The sequence below is a fragment of the Camelus bactrianus genome, chromosome 9, assembly GCF_048773025.1.
Source record: "Camelus bactrianus isolate YW-2024 breed Bactrian camel chromosome 9, ASM4877302v1, whole genome shotgun sequence".
Taxonomy (NCBI): Eukaryota; Metazoa; Chordata; class Mammalia; order Artiodactyla; family Camelidae; genus Camelus; species Camelus bactrianus.
Window position 1 is genome coordinate 32327207 of NC_133547.1, and position 19689 is coordinate 32346895.

The 19689-nt window shown below is 38.7% G+C and overlaps 1 protein-coding gene across 2 annotated transcripts in view; it reads left to right on the forward strand.

Moving 5' to 3' along the window:
- SNX7 (sorting nexin 7) overlaps nt 1-19689 on the forward strand; it is an 87618-nt gene that overhangs the window by 36913 nt on the left and 31016 nt on the right. For both annotated transcript variants that reach the window (XM_074370018.1, XM_074370019.1), the window contains exons 6-7: nt 701-900; nt 3706-3792. In XM_074370018.1, coding sequence (XP_074226119.1) covers nt 701-900; nt 3706-3792 — 287 coding nt within the window. The remainder of the gene's footprint in view (nt 1-700; nt 901-3705; nt 3793-19689) is intronic.

Sequence of the window (19689 nt, forward strand, 5' to 3'; positions counted from 1 at the left end):
AGTATTGAAATTGGTGATTGACTGCCTCTGTGGAGGTGTGAGCCTAGGATGACGCCCCCCCCCACACACACACTTTTTTTTTGCTTAGCTTGCTAGAAGCAATTACCAGTAAGTAGGTTATGTAAACAGGAGATGAGGGAAAAAGAAGACATGCTTTGATAAACAAGATTATACTGTAGAGCACAGGGAAATATATACAAGATCTGTGGTAGCTCACAGCAAAAAAAAAAAAATTGTGACAATGAATATATGTATGTTCATGTTTAACTGAAAAACTGCTCTACACTGGAATTTGATGCAACATTGTAAAATGACTACAACTCAACAAAAAAATGTTAAAAAAAAAAAAAAAAAAAAGAAGACATGCTTTGTTTAGGTCATGTTGCTGATGAGACACCCAAGTGTAGTTTGTCTGATAGGCAGAAGGCCATGATGGAGATGGGGATCATATAATTTCTCAAACCAGGACGTTTTTGAGAATGAAAAAGGATGTTATTAATGACTACACCTGGACAGTAGTCATTCAGGGACTGAGCTGAGCAGACTGGGAAGAGTGGTCAACTGGATGAAAGATGACACCCGTATTCTTACATTCATGGACAAGAACACGTGCACAGCGAGGCAGATAAGGTCCTTATTGTCCAAAACATGAGGATTTTGAAAACTTCTGTAAATTGAAGAACTTAATTTTTTTTCTCAGAATATTTTGATGAAATGAAAGAATATGGCCCAATTCATATTCTCTGGTCGGCCTCAGAAGAAGACCTGGCTGACACTCTAAAAGGTGTTGCCGGCTGCATTGACAGATGCTGTAAGGCCACTGAAAAACGGATGTCTGGACTCTCCGAGGCCCTGCTTCCTGTCGTGCACGAGTATGTGCTTTACAGTGAGATGCTAATGGTAAGAACACCGCGTTTTCCTTTCACCTTAGTCCCTGATGTGATTATAAGCTTTGTAAAGGCAGTTTCCATCTCTGTTTGTTCACCGCTATCTTCCTCTCCTAGAAAGATGCTTTGCATATTCATGCTCGTAAACATTTGTTCACTGCAGGCGAGAGCTGATGAGTGGAAGAATGTGTTAATAAAAGACAGGAGTATTCAGCGGTAGCAAGAACAGCTTGTAAGATGGTACAGAGATTTGAAGCATCCTCAGTCCAGATTTACATAGGGGATAGGATTCTTTTTTCCAACCTTTTAAATTTTTCCTTTCAGAATTTTTAGCGCTTTAGAAACTTCTTTTCATGAAGGAGTTGCTTTCCTGCTTCCAGGTACCTTTGATTTAGCTGTATATTTAGTGTCATTATGTAGAAAGTGCTTGAGATTAGGATCTTGATGTTTGTTCTGTCTTCTGGATGCTTAAAAAAAATTCTTCAAATTAACACACTTTTCTTTCACTGTTTGAAAAGGCTTTTGTTCCTCTTACATCTAAATTTTGCATTTAACCTCCTCAGTGTAAGTTAAGTGTTCCCGATATTTGGGATTCAGCAATGCTGTCTGCAAAGCTAAAGTTTTTCATCCAGGATTATCCTCTGCTCACAGCGTCTCGCACAGGTGAACGGATACGCCTAGGTTTCTGATGTTTTAGGGGAGTGGTGGGGGATGGGCTCAGCTTACATTCAGTTATAGCCCAGTTCTTCTGTCATTTATACTGGAATCCATGTCTAGTTTCTATTTCCATGTACTGTTGATTTGGGGATTTAAAAAAAATGTTTTGTCTCTGTGCTGGTAAGAGAGCTCTCCTAGCTTCTCAGCCTGAAGTCTGCCTCTTCCATGTTTTTCACGTTTAGGCTTTTCTTTCACAGAATCACGGAATAGTCTCTTGCTGTTTCAGGTTTCCGCTGTTACTTGACCGTGTTGGGGTCCTCCCGTGCACGGACCCCTCCTGCTTCCCAAAGACCTCTAACGGTTCCCTGCCGAGAAGCCTCCTCCTGGCCTCCATCCATTTCCTTGGCTCCGTTCCATTGTTTTACTTCACCATTGATCTCCCTCTTGTGTGGCTGTTCAGAGGGATCCGATTTTTGTCATTAAAAATATTATATTCTTTTCCTTTAATTAGATGTGTTTTGCTCTTTATTATGTCAAGATGGAAATTATGCAATTTAAATCACGTATCATTAAAGGTGTGGAAAAATTATCATAACAACCAGAATGAATTCTTTTATAGGTCCTCATTTGATTGTATTATTTTGTAGGTTCCCAGGGTGTAATCAGTAGCACTTATATTGCTGTTCTGGTTCTGTTTTATATTGGAATGTTTTCTTCAGTGTGAGATAAAATAATGAAAAGTATGTGCCTTGACAAAATGATTAAATTTGGGTAATTTTTACTAGTTGTATTCTGAAGCAACCCCTTACTTAAGATATTTCTACCTGTCTGAAGCACAGTATTTCATATTTATGGAAACAGACCTTAAATAAATGGGACTGTATTATAGTGTATGCCATCTGGGTTAGAGAAAGGGGGAGGTTCCTGATGTTAATGGCAATTCAACATTGAAGTAAATGTGAAAGAATGTGTGATAATCAGTTGACTTGTCTATTCATTTCTTTGAAAACTGGAGAAATGTTAATCTCTTTTGAATGTTTTAAGAGTGATTCCATCAGGCACAACATTAGAATTAGTTTTTAAGATGCTTTTTATCCTTAACGCCCCTCAGTTCTCATTCACGTACTATAGCGCCATCTTGCCTGGTTCCATTTAGCAGATTTATATCTAGGTTCTTCCTTTCCTCTGCAAACACCCAAAGAATACACCCTGTACCTCATTAAGGCCCTTCTCTTCTATGTCCTGCACGTTTGCTCTCCATGTTTGAATTGCCTGCTTACCCAGAGTTACTTTTTTTTTCCCTTAAACGGTTTAGGCCACTTGCATTCATTATTATAATTTCATTATGTAATTAATACTATGAAAACCAACTCCAGATAAAGAGAGTTCTTGTTACAAAGTTTAAATAGACCAGGAAGGTAAGTGAGTCCCCAAGGGAAAGGCATTGTAAAAGGTCGGCAAACATTATAAAAGATACAGATGGATTCTGCACTCAGATTCCTTCACCAGGGTGTTTTAAGCTTAAAGACATGGAAACATGAAATCATGGTTATTCAAGAAGACAAGATGGGATTCCTATCAGTCAGAGAAGAGGCCAGGCTTTCTCATCACAAGCTTGGCTAATTAATTAATACTTATATAATTTAAACTAAAATAAAATCTTGAGATGTGAACGCACACTTCAGCTTTCTGATTCCTCGCTGTAATTGACTTTGGTTAACTATGCCTGTGGGGTCGATAAGGAGGCTGATTGCTGATATTGTCAGGTGATGGCCCATGTGACCTCTTAACTGCAGCCAGTTTACATCATAGCACATTTTTACAGTGCTTCTACTGATTTTTTTTTATTTGTTTTGTTTTTTTTTGCTCTTTTTGAAGAGCTGTACATGCCGAGAGTGCTCCATCAAAATACTTGTATTTTGTACATAAAATACTTAAACCAGAAAGATGTACTTTGGGAAAACTAATAACAGATTTATGAAAAAAATTGCTCTCACTTTAGCTTTTAGAGATTAAAAAAAAATTTTTAAGTCATTATATCCCCAGATGACTGATGGCTTTGGGAAGAGATGCTATTTATATTCTGATATGTATATTTTTGTTATACACACATGATTAAAACTAAGTACAACCTATTTCATCCATATGTTTTAATATGAAGGGTGTTATGAAAAGAAGAGACCAAATACAAGCAGAACTGGATTCCAAAGTTGAAGCTTTGACCTCTAAAAAGGCAGACACCGATCTGGTAAGTTTTTAAGTTTCTTGATATAATCACATAAAATTCATCATCTGAAATTTTTTTTAGCAATGTAAAAAGCTCCATTACATGCTTAAGCATTTAGCAAATAATACTAAAATTTCTTCCAATAATCTATTATACGTTGAGTACCAAGTGAGTTCATATGCTTAAGATGCTTTACTGCCCTTCTGTCTTATATTTTCTCCTAAAATGAGTAAAGTATGAAGTTAATTTTTTAAAATTAGTGTTCAAAGAAGGTATGGAAAAAGGACCTAACATTATTCCAGAAGGTTTCTAAGTACTCAGTAAATAAATCCACTTTTTGCTGGTTTTGTAGGATATTTATACAGGATAAGCTGGTGTTTTTTTGTTTTTTGTTTTTTTAAGTTATTATAAAACTTTTTTTCTGGTTGTTATAAAAATCTCTACAAAGGAAGTATCTTTGTTTTCAAGTTTAATCCTTTCCTTAAAATACCCTTTTATGGAAAATTTTAAACATAAAGAAAGATCTAATTATATAATGAACTCATGCTCAACACTGGGCTTCATTGATTCCCAGCATTTTGCCTAGTTTTTTGCATCTATCTCTTTCCTCGTGTGTTTTTCTGAAGTATTCTAAAGCATTTTTCAGACATATATTCATCGACAGTTGGTTAGTATTTACATTTTATTGTCTTTGCATGTTTTCGTTAGTACTATCATATCAGAATTATTATTTTCATTTTGAAATTGAGGAAGAGGCTTGAAAGGTGGAGTAACTTGGCAAGTTTATACATTTTTGGAAACAGAAGTAGGACGAGAGGTGATGGTTATCTATCACTTGCCTCCCTCAGACCATGCTGCCTCTCGGAGAGCAGGTCTGAAAGTGAGAAAAATTGACCATAACCTTGTTATCCTTTATTGAGTTCTCTGTGGAAGAGACTTCCCTGTTTTTTTATTGAGTACACTTACGGCAGATGAATGGGTGTGTCCTTGGAAACCCCCTTGTTAATCTGGAGTATTCTAGCCCCCCACTCCAGCCTGTCTTGGGACTTGACCTCCCTCCTCCCTGCTTTAATTTTCTCCTTAGCTTTAATAATTTTGTAACACAGAATATGATTTTCTGACTGGCTTTCTTTGTGTTCTATTTCTCTCTCCCTCTCCCTGTCCATAATCTAAACACCTTAAGGGCAGGAGTTTTAAAATTTTTTCCTGACGTGTTCTCAGCCCAAAGAACAGTGCCTGGTACATGGTAGTCACTCAGTAAATATTGTGAACGAATGAAAATGGCAGTGATCGCTCTGATTCATAAAAACGTATTAAAAGCTTGAGACGACACATTTGTACAAAGTCAAACTTTGTGTAAGATGTTGAGATCTTACTAAAACGAGATTGTGAATTATCCTCATCTTTCTTAACTATGTTTATTTTTCAAACTTAAGTTCATTCTTCGGAATGGAATGTGAGTGGGGAGTGGTGGGCTGCTGTGAACAGAGTAGGAGAATGGAATCTATGAGGGAGACGAACAGAAAATGTAGAACCAGTGGAACTAATGCTCAAGGGGAAGATCATCTTTGCTTTTACATAGGAGGAAAAAAAGGAAATCCAAGATTAACCTTTTCAATACAATAAGGAATAAATAAATATATATATATATATATATATATATTTTAAAGAGTGAACTGGAAGGAATATAAATGGGTGAACTGATGTACAAGAAGTGTAATTGTACCTTTGGAACTGTAGAATTTTTTTATTTGTTAAATAATTTTTAAAGATATTGAAATTCGTGATTAGATAAAATTTTGCAATTGACTAAAATACTAGAAAAAGCACAGTATTTTAAAGTTTCAGGAGAATAGTAAAATGGCTTAAAAACCAAGCATCTGTTCAAAACGGTTTATATTCATATTTTAAGTTGAAAGGAAGAGTAGTTGGGATTGTTCCAATCACAAAAACACAGGAAAAAATAGCTTGGGCCCAGATATGGCTAGGCTTTCCCAACTCAACTAAAAAACACACTGTTAAAAGAAATTTGACTTGCAAACATTTTGTCTTTTGCTCTATAAAAATTTCCTTGATATCTCATTATAATCGGATCATCCATCTGTATTTATGATTTCATTTTGTGTGTGTGACATGTCCACTTTAAAGTGTTTTTTACCCAGTTAGTTGCCGTATTGTAAGATTGGAGAAACTTGAAACTTTAATTACCTGCAGGTAATTAAGATTTGAAACAGGGACACTTAATAGAGACATTGCAAATATTTTTTTGTTGCCCATCAAAAACAAATCTTTCCTGAAATGCATAAGGACTAATTTGATGATTTGTTAATAGTACCATAACATTTTCAAGGAGTTTGTTTACAGACCTCACTTCCAAATCCCTCTGTGTTATGATGATATCTCTGGGAGAAACCTTCCAGGGTTACTCTCAGAAAGAACCTGCTATGATTGGTCACAAAATAGCTGAAGGGAAGTTGCTTAGAAATATGCAGGATAGGGTCACCATGGCAACGCGCCCTTGTGAGGTCCTTCTAAGGAGCCATCCTTTGCAGTCACCATGGCGACCCTGGCAGAGAACTGAATAGAGCAATCCAGCCTGGGTGTTTACCATGGCAACTCAAGCAAGGCCACTTTGGAGACAACCCTGGGGCCATTTCTATGGAGATCTGCTGGGGCTGCCTTCAGAGACTCCATCAAAGTCACCTTTGGGTGGGATGCTATATGCAAACCAGGCAGAGCAACTCATAATGAAAAGGTCAGTGAAATGAAACTGCCAGAAAGGGCAAAGACGAGGGGAGTTATAATTATTGGGTAGAAATAGAGCAGTGATGTAGCAGCCCACAGGTCATGTTAGACACATCAGGTGATGTTTAATGTGGGCTTCGTGTCGTGCAGACACAAGGCTCTTGTCTTTTTATCTTGCCTGTAACTTTGCATGTACTGTAAATTGGCAATCATGGCATTATTGTTACTTTTTCTCATCACACAAATATGCTTGCAAAAATTATGTATTTTCCTGCAAATTAAAATGTTTTACAGTGAATTCGTTGATTTATTACCTTAGTAGTTGTAAAGTGACTGCTTCTTAGAGTTTGTGGTTTATAGTTCTTGTCTCACGACAATAAAGTTCATGTTTTCGGAGTAACCTAAACTCACTAAATACCTTACTTGAGGGCCAGTCCAGCGGTTTGTTTTGTTTTGTCATTTAAGCTTTAGACTTAGGTAAACCTAGGCTCACATCCTAGCTCGTCTGCTTATTAAGTCTTAAAACACAATTCCTAACTTTTTAAAGCCTCATTTTATCATGTATAATTTGAAGAAGTTATTAGTACCTTTCTGGTGGCTTGTTTAAAGAGTAAGTGATACAATGCAAGTAAATTATTAGACGTTATTTTGGTGACTTTACAGAAGTAGTACTTGAGATGGCTCCTGTAAAATGACTAAGGAGTTGTTCCTTGAAGACTAGGGAGGGTCAAGGAGAGTGGATAATATGAAAAGCAGTGAAAGCTCAAAAAAGCATGAACTGAGGGACCGGGTTGATGTGTAGAGAGCAGGGTGCAGCGGAGATGGGGGGTGTGGCTGTGGAGGTGGGCCCCAGTCAGATGGGAAGGGAGCCTTGTTTTGTGTCAGGATGAGGAACATGAGCTTTGTCCTTTGGGCTGTGTGGACCCAGTGAGAGCCTGAGCTGAAGAGATGGTAGTGGAGCTGCAGAGAAGAGAAGTTCAAGAGAGATGTAGGTGGAAGATGGAATCTGAAGCACTTAAAGGATGAGGGCAGCCCTTGTTTCAAGTTGCTAGTGACCATTAACATTTCTAGCTTGTAAGAAAGGCAGATTGTGGCTCTAAAAAATGAACTGTGGCGTATAAAAGGAAGAAGAAAATTAGAGATGTTCAACTTAATGTCATGATAAGATGACATTAAGGTAGAGGTATTCAGCAAAAACCTTTCAATAACTGTGGCTGGATACCTAACATGTAAGAGATGATGTTCCCAGCACTGGAGAGATGGTGGTCAAGAAGACAGGTCCTCGTGAGCCTTATGTTCTAGGGATAGAGACAATGAGAAACAAACTGTTAATTAAAATGTATAGTTGTCATATAGTGGCAAGTGTGGAGAAGATGGAGTGTTGGGGAGCAGTGGAATTAAAAATTAGGGGTCAGGATAGGTCTTACCGAAAAGATAATTATGTAAAGCTCGAAAGAGGTGAGGTCTTGAGCCACATGAATGCCTGGGAGGGGAGCATTTCAGACAGTGGGGACAGTGAGTGCAATGTGGAAGTGTGCCTGCATTGTTCATGAAAAGCAAGGAGACCAGTATTGCTGGAATGGAATGAGTGAGCAGAAGAGTTGTGGGAAATGAGGTCGGAGATGTAAGCAGGGGTCATATCACGTAGGGCCTTATAAGATTTGGTCTCAACAAGATAGGAACAGGACTGTTGACCAGAGGAGTGACATGATCAGCCTTGTTCTAAAACGATGACTGTGCTTGGGAACGACAGAAAATAATGTGTATGTGGGGTGTGCACAGGATGGGAGAAGCCCAGAGCTGGAGACCAGCTCTTACGATCCATGTGGGACATCATAGCTTGGACCAGGGTGGAAGCGATGTGAAGTAGTCAGATTCTCAGGATATTTTGAAGATAGAGCTGTTTGTGAGTGGACAAGGATTATACCGAGGTTTTTGGACTAGCACCTTGAAGTTAAGAGTTGGCAAAGATTTGAGGAAGAATAGATTTAATGGGGAAGGTGAAGAAATGAGATTTGGATATATAAAGGCAATGTGCCTATCAGATACCCAAGGGAGATGGGGGTTACATATGAAAATCCATTTAAAAATCCAGAGGTCGGGGGAGGTATCCAGCTAAAGATACGTATTTGAGGGTTACTAGCAGATAGTATTTAAAGCCATGACATTTGTTGAAGTCACTAAAGGATGAAAAAAAAGAGGTCCCAGACTTAACGCAACTTAGCATCTTCCAACATTAAATTCAGGGAAGGAGTAACTGGTGAGGAAAGGAAAGGGAATTTATATAGCTTTTGCTGGTGGTAAATAATTGGACCGATAAGGTGAACTAAACAGATTTATTTAAGGTCGTTTGACTTTTTAAATCATTTCTCCACTTATGAGGTATTTATAAAACAGCTTGATACAGAACAGTTAAGATAAATGTAGACAATAAAATATTTTAAGAGAGATTAAGATGCATGTGCTCTGATGAAGAATTCAGTGAAAAAGATATTGTTCAATCAAAGTAAAGACATTTCTGCCTGTGGAGATGAAGGTGTAAAAATAAGTGAGATTATGAGGAAAACTCAGATATCTGGGGGACCTTGTGGTTTTTGCAGTTTAGTTATAAGTTTTCAGAGTCAGAGCTTCTGTTTGAAAATGCTTATTCACTTCACTGCTTAACTATAAGATAAATAAGGTTCATCTGTGGTGCTAAATAATGCTGCATATTTATTTTATTTTTATTTTTATTTTTGAATGGATGATTTATAGTTTTACACTCAAAGCAGCATTCAACTATAAATGAATATGAATACATTTGACATTTAGCAATATGTGCATAGAATCTGAGACTTGGATTCATAATGCCATAGCTGTTTAGCAGTATATTTATGTGAGCAAAAATAAAAAATGCATTTTCATAAGATCATTATAGTCTGGATTTGCATATAGCTACATTCAGTAGATGCAAACAGATACCAAATTGATTTAAGCTGGTCTTTGCTCTGTATGAGTTGCTATTTTTGAACCAGTATTTTACACTCATCCTCAAATAGTGGTTGTTAACCTTTAAATGTTCTTGATAGTGTACTAAATGCTGTACAGAGCAAGACTGCCTTCTCTTTAAGCCTTAAAGAAATAATAACATGGACATAGCTTGTGTGTGTGTGTGTGTGTGATGGAGGTGGAGGTTGACTCTCCCTTTTCTCAGATATTTGTTGTCTCACGTCTCTCCCCTGACCTTTTTACAAATTTATTCCTTTTTCTATGCCTCATTTTCTAATATCTGTTTTTCCCTCTCTGCTTCTTTTTCATCTGCATCTACTTGCCTCTCACATACACACGTGTACACATACACACGCTCAGGCAGCAGTGAAGGAGAAAGGGCTTTCTTCTCTTACGTTTCGTCAGTTAACCCTGGAAGGCTTCCAGCAGACTTCTCCTCACATCTCATTGGCCAGAGTTGTGAAAAGCCCATGATCAAACCAGCTACTGGGAGTGGGACTGTGACCATCACAAACAACTGACTTGGACCAGCCACAAGCTGCCCCCGATGCAAATACCTGGAAAATAGCGGGGCCTTTTCACATAGTAAGGAGGGGAGTGAGAAGTGGATTCTGGGTAGACAGCTAGTAAACACGCGCCCCACATACACAGCGTAGCCGTGTGTTGGAGTTGTTGCACACACACCGCTGGCTGGGAACCTGGGTGAATGAGTGATGATGTAATCAAGACGGCCCTCAGCAGCCTCTCCTCCTAGAACGAAGTACCAGGCAGTGCCTAGAAGTCCCCTCCCTCTGAACCGTCGGGGCAGGCCTCCCACGCAGGGCATCATTGGTTTCAGGGGTTGGGAAAAAATTCCATGTACTGCTATTTACACAAATTTGTAAAGGATAATAATGAGTATTTGATTAAATAGCAAAAAAAAAAAAAAAAAAAAAAAAAAATCCTGTCTACCCTGTGAGTTAGAGTCTTTCGAGCCTGGGATCTCTGTGTGGAATTTTCTGTGTCACTTTTCCCCTCTGACGTTTATCTTACGCCTCTGGCATTGCGAGCAGAGCCGTCTCGGGGAAGCACTTAACACGGGTCTTAAACCTAGTTGCGAGACGCACGTGATTTCACCCACAGCACCGCGCGACTTTGCAGTTTAGTTTGAGGCAAAGTTACTTACATTCTCTTTGCTTTAGTTTCCTGACTGTAAAAGTTGTGGGTAATGACTTCCTTCAGGCGTTGTTAAATCAGCATATGAAACCTTTGGCCTCACCAGTGTTAGACTTTAAATATTTTGTATTTGAATCTATACTGGGAGCATTGTTCTTCTAGGTTAGAGTTTTCAAACTGGTAACTGTCATCCTGCTTGTCAGACCTTCACATTGTTTAAAACAAAAAAGAGGCAGCCATTGGCTTGCGTTGAATAGTGGCTGTTCCCATTTGCCCCACCTGGTCGCTCTAGGCATCTGAGTTTAAAAATGTATATGAATTTATACTGACTATTAAAAAGCTGTGTTTTGGATTCCAAACAATAATTTAAATTAAACAACACTCGGTGTTGTACCATTGATCCGTAATAAGGGACATTTTAAGAAAGGCAGCCGTAAATCCCTTTATGATAAAGCGTCAGAAGCACAGACCGCCTCCTAGTTTTCCTTTAGGAGGACCCCCGAGAAAAGTTTCCATCGTGTCTCGGCACCAGCAGTAGAATTTAATTTCTCCTGAGCTGTTAGCTTGTTTTCAGTGTGTACACATCTTGGGTTTTATACCTGTTCAGATTCCTCTCTTTATCCTGCTCTTTAGTTTCCAGACTGCCGAGAGCCCCAGTTCTAACCCACTTCTCTCTGGCAAATCTGTCCTTTGTGTGCCAGACTCACCACCGACTTACCCTTGCTTTTCCCCTACTCTTACTTTCCCGTGGCGCTCCTGTCTTTGTCTACTTCATACCTGGAAACTAGTTGTGGGGTATAATTTTGGAAGCCACCTTAAATCTGCTGTGGAACAAGTAAGAAACAAATTAATAAAGGACTAGAGGTAAAAAATTCCACACCACTCCAAAGATCAGCACATTTTTTATAACTTTTTTTTTAACCAAAAAAACCTGTGTTTGTAGTTATTTCTTTTGGAATCCACCAACGCCAGTATATCTGTTGTGAACACAAATCCGAACCCCGACTGACTCATGTTAACTGTTACCCAGAGAATTAATCAGGACGGTGGTTGAGGGTGAGGTGAAAAAATTGTACTAATTCCAAAATTTTTACCCATGACATTTGCCTAGGGAGGTTATTGCATATTAAGATTTACTGATTTGAAAAAAAAAAAGAACACATAAACTTACAGTCCTGATGAATAAGGCCTGTGTACGTTTGTGGTGGGTGAGGGTGGAAGCGGGGAAGAGACAATGAGACTGTAGAAAAAGAGAGGCAGTGTAACATTGTTGTAGATGAGTTTCTAAAGAAAGATTGTAAGCTCTGTGTCTTTCTCTAGGAGCACTTTTTTCCTCCCCCCACACCGTCTTAACTGCAACAGAAAAAGTAACAGATGGATAAGTGAAAGGGGTAGTTTAAAATTCCAGTCATCTCTTCTCAGGATTTAAGAAAGTCTACTTATAGTGTGTCCTTGTGGATTTGGGGTTTGGTTCGTGGAGTTCTGCCTACCGTAGATATAATGGTTTAAACAGCTGCCCCATATAGAAACTCAAAATAGATTCAATTTCCTTTTAATTTAGGTATTTTGTTAATAAGAAATGTGTCCCAAGGGTCTGTCTTCCATCTCTGTTTCACTCCCGGCCCCGCCTGGGCACTCCGTAAATATTTGATTATGCTCAGAGCAGGGACACGCTGGGAGCCTGAAGCCCAGAGACGGCTTTGGTTCACTTTTACTTAACTTGTGACCTTAATCAGACATTTAGTATTCTTTATCCACGAACATGCAGAAGTAATGCTTGCTTTGAAGAAATGTTTTTTTTTTGAAGATGAATTAAAGTTGATAAATCTGGAGCTTGTGTCAGTAAAAATTTTGGTAAGTTAGAAGAAGAAAGTTTAAAAGAGTAATGTACTAGGAAATATGCAATGTTACCATAAAACGTTATTTGAAGTAGGGATCGTTTAAATAGTGCTTCTGAAAAGAGCAAAACATTTATGTTTCTGCAAAGAATGGGATCGGTAGTTTTTCTTCTAGCACAGTGGCATATGTCTAAACTAAGTGTATTTTGACTTATTCTATTTCTAGACTTTGGAGAGTAAACTTTCTCTCTCTGCTAAATCTTGGTCAATAGGGAGTAAATTTAGGGGGAAGTGCCCCAGTCAAAGCACCATTCAACTTTCAAAGAGGTTCTAGACCCAAACTAGTGCTTTCCTTTCTGAAGTGTATTTAGCATCTATTTTGCACCTATTGTATGCCAAGCACTGTGCTGATAATTTGCACATACTACCCAATTAATAATACTGTTTGGTAGGCATAATTCCCATTTTTGTAGAAGAGAAAATTGAGGCCTACAGTGTCAATCAGCCAAGAGTTATGAGTTACTTCCCTGTCTGAGCACTTCGTGGTGGGCAAACTGCAGTGACCGAGACTGACAAAGCCCCTGTCCCCAAGGAAACTGTGGTCTAGTTGAGGGGGGAAGGGTACTCAAAATGAAGGAACAAATAATAAATACTGGTAACTTTAGAGAGTTGTCAGTGGTCTGAGGAAAATAAAAGAAGGTCACGTGAGAGGGAACACCAGAAGGGGAAGAGAAGGCCTCTCTGAGGAGGTGACACTGAGAGGAGAGCGGCGTGCTGAGAAGCGGCAGTCGTCCCACGATCTGGGCGCCCGTGTTCTCGGAGGAATCCACATACAGCTCTGAAATGGGAATTAGCTTCGCGTGCTCCAGGCACTTAGCTGTAACTGGTGTAGCTGGGATATAGAGAGCGAAGGGGTAGTAGCTGGGCCTGAGGCCTGAGCAGGCAGGATGAGAACACGTGGGCTGTGGGTTTCATTCTGGTTGTCGTGGGAGCCACTGAAGAATTATGATTTGATATGTTACGTGCTTTAATTTTTTTTTTAATCTTGAAAGTGTCAAACCTATAGAAAACTTGCAAATACAGCTCAAAGATCTTTTTTTTCCCCTTGAACCATTGGAAAGTAAATTGCAAACCTTATGCTCATGACCCCTTAATGGTGTGTGTTTCTTACAAACGAGGACATTCTCCAACGTAACCATAATACAACTATCAATATCAATAAATTATCATTGAAACAATACTGTTATCTAACACTCAGACACTTGGATGATTTTGCCAGTGTTCTGTTATGTTCTTGTTAGCATTTAGTCAGATGTCGCCTTCAGTCAAGAATGGTTCTTTCAGCTTTTCTTAACTTTCAGGACCATCACACTGAAGACTGCAGGCCAGTTATTGTGTAGAGTACCTCCGATGTTATTAACCTGTTTGATGTTTCCTTATGATTAGATTTAAAGTGTCAGCCTTTGGCAGGAATAGTACCCAAGTGATGCTGTGGTCTACCTGTCAGGTAGCATGTGATTTTATTTGTCCCAATAATGACAGACTCTTTGAGCACTTGCTTAAGGTGATGTCTGCCCAGCTTCACTGTAAAATCACTCCTTTCCCTTTGTAATTAATAAACATTTTGTGGAGAGCTACTCTGAGACTGTGTAATTATACCATTCCTTACCATACTTTAAACTTTAAATGGATTGTGTGTGTATGTTTGTGTATTTGTGATTTTTCTACCTTAGTCATTGGGGTTTTGTGCATTACTGTCACTATGCATTTTGATATGAAAATTGCCTCCAAGTTGACTAGTAGGATGATCTTCCAGCTGCTCCCCCCTCCTCCTTTGACATATTCCCATCATTCTGTGCTTCTTTCTGGTACAACAAGCCATTCTAGGCTCTTCTTGTATTTTTCTTGCCCCAGTCCTGAAATCAGCCATTTCTCTAACAAGCCTTGGTTAGGTTTAGTAGAAAAAATTATACTCAGAATATAGTATCTTGACATTAAATATATTCATTGCTATTTAGGTATCATTATTCCAAGGCCTGATTGGACATAGATAGGTTTATTTATAATCACACACACATTTTAATATCTATATTGTCTTGTCTGTTTATATATATTAAAAACAGTGATTTCATACCGTTGCCTCCAGTTTGAATCCAGTATCATAAAGGTTGATTCTAGTTTGCTCTCTTTCCATATATAGTTCCCTTTCTGAAAATGAGAACCAGGCTCCCATTCTCCTTCACATATCTACTTCTTTGATCAGTCCCCAGTTTGTAACCAGTCTTGCACAGTTCACGTCATCTTCTTTCCCAAGCCGTGGTACTCCGCACTCCCCTCAGGTTTCCACGCCTGCCCTGGACCACACCCAGGCAAGAGCATCCTCTCTCCTGCTCTGGCATTCTGTTTTTCCTCGCTAGCCTCTGCTCCCCAATGCTGCCCGCACACAGCTCGCACCCTTCTCACCCTGCTTGAGCTGTTACTTCCCACTCCAGACCGCTCTTCGCAGGGAGCACCTCATCATCTTGCTAATGCTTTGACATCCTGCTCGGGGCCACCATGACGTGGACGCCAGCGTTGCTCTGCATTACCAAGTAAGCTTTAGGATGGAACAACAGGAAGAGAAAAGGAAGAACTGACAGTTGCTTCCAAGTGCTGCTCACTCTGTTTCCTGCGTGGGAAATAAAAAGACCGGTTGAGTCCAGTGCAGTGGAAAGGAGACGATGACAGCATAAACTAAGGTGGTGACAGTGGGGATTTTGATGTGAAAGGTTAAGTGATTCCTTCACAGCTATGCAGTTAGCTGAACAGCAGAGCCAGGACTGTGACCTGGCACTGTATTCCCTGGTGCCTTATAAATACTTTTTTTTTTCCCCTCAGACAGGTTTGAAGCTTCAAGAGGTGTAAAAATTTGATGGCAAATAACAATTATCTTCTACTAAAATCAAAAGCGGAATTTAAAAGCTTAGTGCTTTTTAAAATCCCTCCAAAGATGTATGTATATGTATGTGTGTGTGTGTGTGTGTGTTGCCTCCAATGTCACAGGAAATTATGATTATTTCTTATTTTGAAGAATGTTAACGGTGTTGGAGGTGCTGACTTGGAAAGCGATGCGTCAGCTACATTTGGGGTGTTTTATGACTTAATTTGTCATTTTGAGAAAGTGCATTGTGTGTTACTGAACAAGTTACATTTGGATAACAAAATTGCAGCGGAGTTCAGGAAGAGAGGTTTCTACTTTTTAAGAAAAGTGTGTATTGTAAAGTATATTTAAAAAAAAGCATTACTTAGTAATCACATGTATGCCTGAGCAGCATGGTACAATCAAGCATCTAATTTTTCAGACACATCCTACCTCTCTCATGAATCAGAAAATAATACAGTTTTATTGTTAAGAGCCCTCTTATCTCTCCCCTGCAATTTAATTAATACTTGTTAAGAAGAGGTAGCTGTCAGATTAAAATTGAATTTTTGAATTTTCTATTATCTTCTGATGGAGTGGCAATCTAAATCTTTTTATTTAGGTACATTATTTTCAAGAACTTTTCGAAATGATAATTTCCCAGCTTTTCTGATTATGAAGAGAAATTTTTAGCATTTGAATAAATAGATTGGACGGTTATTTTTTTCCATAAAAGGAAATAATAGAGAAGCCATTTTAAAAAGAAAACAATAAAGATATTTTAAAGTAAGAATAGCTATTATCCTCAAATTGTACTCTTTTGCTCAAAAATTTTTGTGATAGTTGCCTTTAGGGTCAGGTACAGACACCTTGTAAGTTTCTGTGGTATTTCAAAATGTAATAAAATAATCCTTGGAAAAGCAGTAGGATTATTTTATCAAATATTTATCAAATTCCTACATCGTGTAAGTAAGTACTTGAGAATAAAATGGTCAAAAGATAGACCCGTGGCCCCTTATGTTAGAACTTCCATTCTAACAGGAAAGCAAATAAACATACATAAAATAATTGTTAGTTCTAGTGACTATTAAGGAGATGAACAGTGGACTGAGAGAGATTAGCAAAAAAATACCTGCTTTGTACACAAATGCTGTTCTGAGAAGGACTATCTGAGAAACTGGTATTTAAACTGAAATTAAAAGAGAACTAGCTAGAAGATTTAAATAAAATAGAATAAATTTTAGAAACCTCACCATTTGTTTGTCTTGATATTGCTCAATTCAGTTTAAAAATGTTTTTTCCTAAAAGATCTTTTACATCTTTTCATAAATTTATTCATTAGTACCTTATTTTTTGTTTGGATTTATCATGAATTATATGTTTTAAATTTTGTTATTTTCTAACGTTTTTGGCCAAGGTAGAGAAATGCAGTTCACTTTTGCATATTTATCTTATATTCAACAATTTTCTAAATTATTTTTTGTTTTAATAATTTCTTTGTACACTCTTTGGGATCTTCTATGTAGAAAATCTTATGGGTTCATATTGATAGTTTTGTCTCATTTATTTGGTCATTATACCTTATATTTACTTTTTCATTTCTTATTGAGCTGGCTAAAAAGTGCATTTATAATCTTATTACTGACAGGACATCCTTGTATTATCTCTGATTCTAAAGTAAATGCTTTTAGGATTTATTTATTTATTTATTTATTTTAGTAATGATGTTTGCTATACTCTTTTAAATGTATTTTTTAAATCAGGTTCAGGTAGTTTTTGTTTACTTCTATGTGATGAGAGGTTGATTCATAAGTGGGTGTTGAAATTTATTGAGTGGTTTCCTGTACCTACTCATGTAATTGTGTGATTTTTCTCCATTATTTACCTAATGTGGTGATTTACACTAAGACATTTTCTCAGTTTAACCATCTTGGATCCCTGGGATGAATTCAATTTGGCCCTTGCTGGATTTGGCTAGCTCAACTTTTAGGATTTTTGTGCTTACATTTCTGAGTAAGAATGATTTGTCATCACGTTGTACATTTCAAACATACAGTTTTATTTGTCAGTTATACCTCAATAAAGCTGGGGGTAGGGGAGATTCTGTTTTGTAAGTACCATTGCTTGTGCCAGAAGTGTCAGTTTTTGTATCAAGGTCATGCTACCCTCATAAATTTCTACCCACTAGACTAATTTGTGTGAGATCGCCATTATTCATTAAGAAAAGAACTCTTCCAATAATGTGTTAGGCGCAGACCCCCTTGTAAGTTGTTCAGATGTTTGGAGCTCAATCATGATATTGGAGAGACTCTAAATTTTAATCGTGCTACCCACATGAGCTTTCTGCTGTACTTGTAAATAGAGACGGTCACAGGGTGAGGAAGAGGGTGCTTGTTAGAGATTATAATGTCAGGAATAAGTGATGAAGGGTGGATGATTTATAGTCAGCGAGGCTGGGTCTTTCTTAGGTAAGTGAAATTTTCCCTGGACCGCTGTTTAGCAGTGATAGATAAAATTGAAAAAAAGAAAAAAGCGTGACCTGTATTTTCTTCTGTCATCCTGGCAGCTATTTCTGGAGAAATAGACTGTTGGGAAACTGCTTTCTCAGTCTGTAATTTTTATAAGTGATACTTTGATAAAGCTGTTGGTAATCATGGCCATTAACTCCCCTAGAATTATCATGCCAGAGTGTATTAATTCTTTATTAAATATGTAGTTCAGCAGTCAAGCAGATTTACTTCTAATGCATATTTTAATGTGGTGCATAGGTCAAACGTGTTTATCAAAAGAGTTTACTTTCTTTGGTAAAGGAAAGTTGTAATGTTACTCCAGTAGTCTGAGAGACCCACCAGGGGCCAGTGCAAGCTCAAAATTTCTTTAAGGTCTCCTGTGTTAAAATTTCATATGAATATCACTATTCCATCCTGTATTTATGTTTATGTTAATTTAAAAATATTCTTCTCTGATCTGCATAAAATATGCATGATACTTTGCTGTGTTTACTCATGACATTGACAGCCCTCTAGGTTAGCCCTGAGTGTTGATGTGGATATAGGAACCCAATTTGAGAAACACACAGTATGGCATTCCGTCCTGGTCTCGTGATGAAACTGTAGTGGAACTGGGAGGCCTTTCTGACGTTAAGTAAAGATTTACTCCTATGACATCAGTGTGCCCAAGACTGAGCGAGAAAAGAAGGAGACTGTTTCACACGGGGCACCGTGCCTCGCCCGGTGCTCTTGGCACATAGTAAGTGCTCAACAAACAGTCCTTGAATGAACTGATATATTTTCTGAAAACGAATGTCTGGTAAATGAGAAAAACTAAAGGCCTAAGAGAATGTTCAGAAGTCTAGGGGATTTTCTTGAGTTACTGGATGGGTTTTCAGTCCCTAGGAAGTGTACTTTAAAGAACCTCCAGAGTCGGGGAAAAGGTCCGTCTGCATTTTTTTGTCTTAGGAGTTTTCATCCCTTAATGAGCAAGGTACCAATATTTCTTGGGTTAGGGTGGAGTAATTTAGTGATGTGATGTGACAGTCCAGTGCCTCAGAATGGAGGACATTTCTGGGCTTCCCGGCCTCGTCCATTTGATTTGAAGGAAGGCCTGATGGAACGGCCGTATGTAGACTTTTTGGCCTGGCTGCGTTGTCCATTCCAGCTCCCAGCACTCTCAGGCGTTCTGGGGCTTTGAGGCAGCCTTCTGAGCTGTTAATGTCCCTTTGTTTCCCCTGTGGCTAACGTTCCTTTTATAGGCAGGGCCTCAGTAAGGATTCCCCAGCGCAGTACAAGTGAGCGGGGAGACGGATCAGACCGTTCCTGCGACCCTAACAGTAACCCTTCCGTCATCACTTCGGGTGCCCTCCAGCCCTGTCATGTCTTAAATGCTCAGGTCCCGGCACTTGGCTAACACAGGATTCAGAACAATCCCGTGAAGCATGTACTTTCTTTCTCCTCATTTTCCAGATCAGGAAGCTGCAGCCTATCAAGGAACTGAACTCAGCTAAAGTCACAGTCAGGATTCCGACCCATGCATCTCAGAGCCCAGGCTCCAGATTACTGACCGATAAATGTGTGTGATTATGAAATTTTTAAAATTCAGGGGGAAAGGTGAGGAGAAGCCCCGAACAGCTTACTGTTACCCTGAGGCAACTGAGAAAGAGGAAATGGTACTTCTTCAGAGCGGAGCCATGTCAGTGAACAGTGTCTGTGGAATCTGCGTCTTGCTCTAGAGCCAAGAGCATCTTGGCTTTGGGAGGCAGGGAACGTGTCACTGCAGCAGGTGCCGCACCTTCCC